The sequence below is a fragment of the Perkinsus marinus genome, assembly GCF_000006405.1.
Source record: "Perkinsus marinus ATCC 50983 genomic scaffold scf_1104296958076, whole genome shotgun sequence".
NCBI classification, from domain to species: domain Eukaryota; phylum Perkinsozoa; order Perkinsida; family Perkinsidae; genus Perkinsus; species Perkinsus marinus.
This window is the reverse complement of record NW_003206926.1, coordinates 1-3,363: the sequence shown is the minus strand read 5'-3', so window position 1 is coordinate 3,363 and position 3,363 is coordinate 1. Positions and strand designations below refer to the sequence as shown.

The 3,363-nt window shown below is 46.4% G+C and overlaps 1 protein-coding gene across 1 annotated transcript; it reads left to right on the top strand.

The window, feature by feature from the left end:
• Positions 1–874: 874 nt before the first annotated feature.
• Pmar_PMAR005680 (vesicle transport v-snare protein vti1a, putative) lies at positions 875–2,996 on the top strand (the record flags this gene model as incomplete). Its single annotated transcript, XM_002774659.1, has 6 exons — positions 875–936; positions 984–1,052; positions 1,102–1,179; positions 1,232–1,273; positions 2,315–2,404; positions 2,807–2,996. 6 exons carry the CDS (start codon positions 875–877, stop codon positions 2,994–2,996), a joined length of 531 nt encoding a protein of 176 aa, XP_002774705.1.
• Positions 2,997–3,363: the final 367 nt, after the last annotated feature.

Below are 3,363 nucleotides of genomic sequence, written 5' to 3'. Positions count from 1 at the left end.
CAGAAATGATGCATGGGTGCAGGTGAATGGAAAACGGATGGTTGCGTAGTGGATTTCATTGAATGGATCAGAAGAGTTGTGCTGGACGGTTATCGTCAGCAAGTTTTCCTCAAAGTCGATATAGAGGGAGCGGAGTAGTTAGGGGTTTGGCATTCGGGAGGTATCGGGTTCGATCCCTGGGGCTGTCGTTCTTCATGTACACAGTAGTTCGGGAGCTGCTGGACTCGAGAGTGCTACCCAGCAGAGTGAAGTGGGTGGCTATCGAGTGGCACGGCAAAATTGTGAGAAAAATCAAAGGCTGTAAGTGAAGATGAGAATCGTTGCTTTTTGGAGCCTCTTTGTTAGTCGATCACAAAACGCGTCAGGAGGCGATAATTAGTGATCTCAAAGGGCAGGGTATTGAGTACATCCAGTGGGGATTCTGATCCTTAGCGGAGCGAAGCATGGTGATTGTATTGTTGTTTTCTAATTATTTCACACCGATCTTGCGTTGTATTAACTTATTTGTTGAGCTCGCTCAAGTATTATCTACTGTATTGCACGCATACGTTGGCCACACTCTTCACCGAATGCTATTGATTAGTATTAACTGTTGGGTAGTAGTTTCATCATCATCTCACACAGTGTGATCAGTAGTATGTCGTTAGTGTGGTCGATAGAGGCGCGTTGCTCACTTGTGAAGCTGTTTCGGTTTACACCATGTTGGAGCGCGCGCCATTTTTGTGGCGTGCGCGAAATTTTCAAAGACGCATCTTGCACGCGTGTTCATCCCGGTTCTCACAGAGAGTAGCCATTCTCCGTGCAGCTTTTTATCGTCTTACATCTTCGTCTCGTGGGCGAAGTCGTTCTTGAGCTGCTGACTTTGGTAACTTCAATGACCCTCGCAGTCTATCACAGGTTATGGGGCATGACCGAGCAGTTTGCCGCCAGGAAGAAGTACCAACGACCCCTCCTCAATTCCTCTACACAACTCCTCTTGTCAGGTGGGGTTGGAGGCAAGTCTACCACCGCATGCTGCCTTTCCAAATCGCCCTATACCCCAGTCTCATGTGGTAGGTTATTGCTCAGTCTCAAGATGGCGATTTGATCGCGTCTTGTCAGGTATCTATTTGGCTGGTTCGATGATCCGTATAAGGAAGCGATGACACTTGGAATTTGGAACGTATCGAAACGCTCGCTGTAGGACCTCCTCCCCACGGCTCTGGGATGTTCATCTCTGAGCTTCTCTCAGATACTTTTGGGATCCTCTGCGTTCAGGAGGCGACAAGGGATGGTAGGCTGCGTGTAAATAAACTTCATATGTGAATTTTCATCGTTTAGGTACCCTTAGTCGTCGGAGGGAAACGTGTGGTTGGATATCACGTTATGATGATACTTTTATTTTTGCCCCCAAGTGTTGAGTTCTATTCATAGTCGAGCACTGTGGGAAAGTGTGCACACGGTCAACTATGGGTATTGATGACAACAATGAGATTTGAGAAAATTTTGGGATATTCTCGTTGGTTTTTTCTTCACATTTCTACCCTAACATATTCTTACAATGTAGTGCGAAAAATGCTGAGCTCAGCTGAGGAAATCGATGTTATTTCTCAACAGTGTAGTCGAGTCAGTAGCATCGCATCCTTGCTGCGTGTTGGCTTTTTTGATATGTGGGAGCACGCGCGCGTTCCAAGGGGTGTCGTGATTTGTTTGGTTGCCAATCGAATTGGTTCATGAGGCCAGCATTCGAGTGATATCCGATTTGACGGTCAGTCAAACGTTATCTGTCGTACTCCATCTGTTGGCCTCGACGAGGGCTAGGCGGTACTACTTGTCTTCAGCAGAAGTATTTTCAACTGTGTACTACGCATGATCGATATCATGTTTTATCATATAGATAATCGATACTTAGTAGCGCACTGTGATTGTACAAATATTAGGGTAAGTAGAAGGGCCTTGTCCTTCAGATAGTTTCAAATTTTCGCGCGGGGCACATCTCTCACGCCATTGCAAAAAGCGCGCGCCCAATTAATCGCCATTCGTGAGCAGCGTCGTATCTTTAGCAAAGTTGGGACTCATTCGAATATTTAGTGTTGGGTTGATCAATATGATCTGCTCGGGTCGATCCGGGGTCGTTACGATGCAAGCTTGCCCGGATACCAGTTGAACTATTTCACCATGAATAATCAAAGCTACAGCAAGAACAGCTCCGTCACTGGCAGTAGTAGAATCGAGGAGGGACGATCTCGGCAAGAAGACAGGCAGAGGCTTGTGGATTCCACCGAGATGTATCCAAACACGCATTTACCGATCGAGGCTGCAGTGATCTCTTTAGGTTGCGCGACAGTTCTAATCAACTACGCGATGCGAAGAGGACAGCTCTCGAGACGGAGGACATCGCTGTTGGGGTTATGTCCGATTTACGGTATTAACGGGTATTGTAGGAAAAAGGCTTGATAATACTTGGAATATACTTCCGGAAATGGAAAAAAATGTTGGCCGAAATTTTGAAGGGTCAGCTTTTTTCAATACATCAATTTGAGTTTTCTTCGTCGTTGAGAAATATGTTCATAATCATGTTGAAATCTACTGCAAACTAAGATATCTATAAATATCACATTCATCATCCGTATAAAACATGTTTCGGTCTCTGCTTCCTCCTCCACCCCTTGAACACACGATAGGGCATAGGTACGTAGCTATCCACCAGGACAGCCCTTGAGAGTAGGTTATGCAATTTTTCACGAGTTTCATGTGTGATACATGGCATGGTTCCAGTATACGTATATATATCTCCAAGATTCTGAAACGCCCTTGTCGTCTACAGGTCACAACGTGAAGTGATTTCCCGTACGGGCAACAGCCTCAACGAGGTCGACTCCAACCTGGCTACAGCCCGCCGAACCATCAGTACTATGGCGCGGCGAGCTATGGCTAATCGCATGGTCCTCACCGCCATCGCCATTGCCATTGGCCTCGCAATATTGTATATTTTCTATCGGAAAATTGCTGGTTAAAGAGTGTAAAAAATTTCATAATTTTCCATTTATCAGCAGTTGCGTTTAGTCGTGAGAATTACTCATAGGTGCGAAGTCTCTTTTTTTTCTTATGTCCGCTAACCCCGCGGAAGTTGGCGGCGCTGTAAAACCGACAGATTTTTGGTATCCTCTGGGTGGGAGCAGCAGCCGTTCCAGTTGGTATCGTGTTCGAGAGTTGTATGCTTGCGGTGAGAACGGAAGAATCGGGGAGCCGGGCATTGGGGTCAGCTCCATGTGGACTGGTGCTAGGAAGGCTGATATGTTCACTGAGAAGAATATTGTGGCGAGTGACGTTTTTGGAGGCCTCCTTGCGGTGGTCAGAAATGATAAGACACTGCAGGAAGTG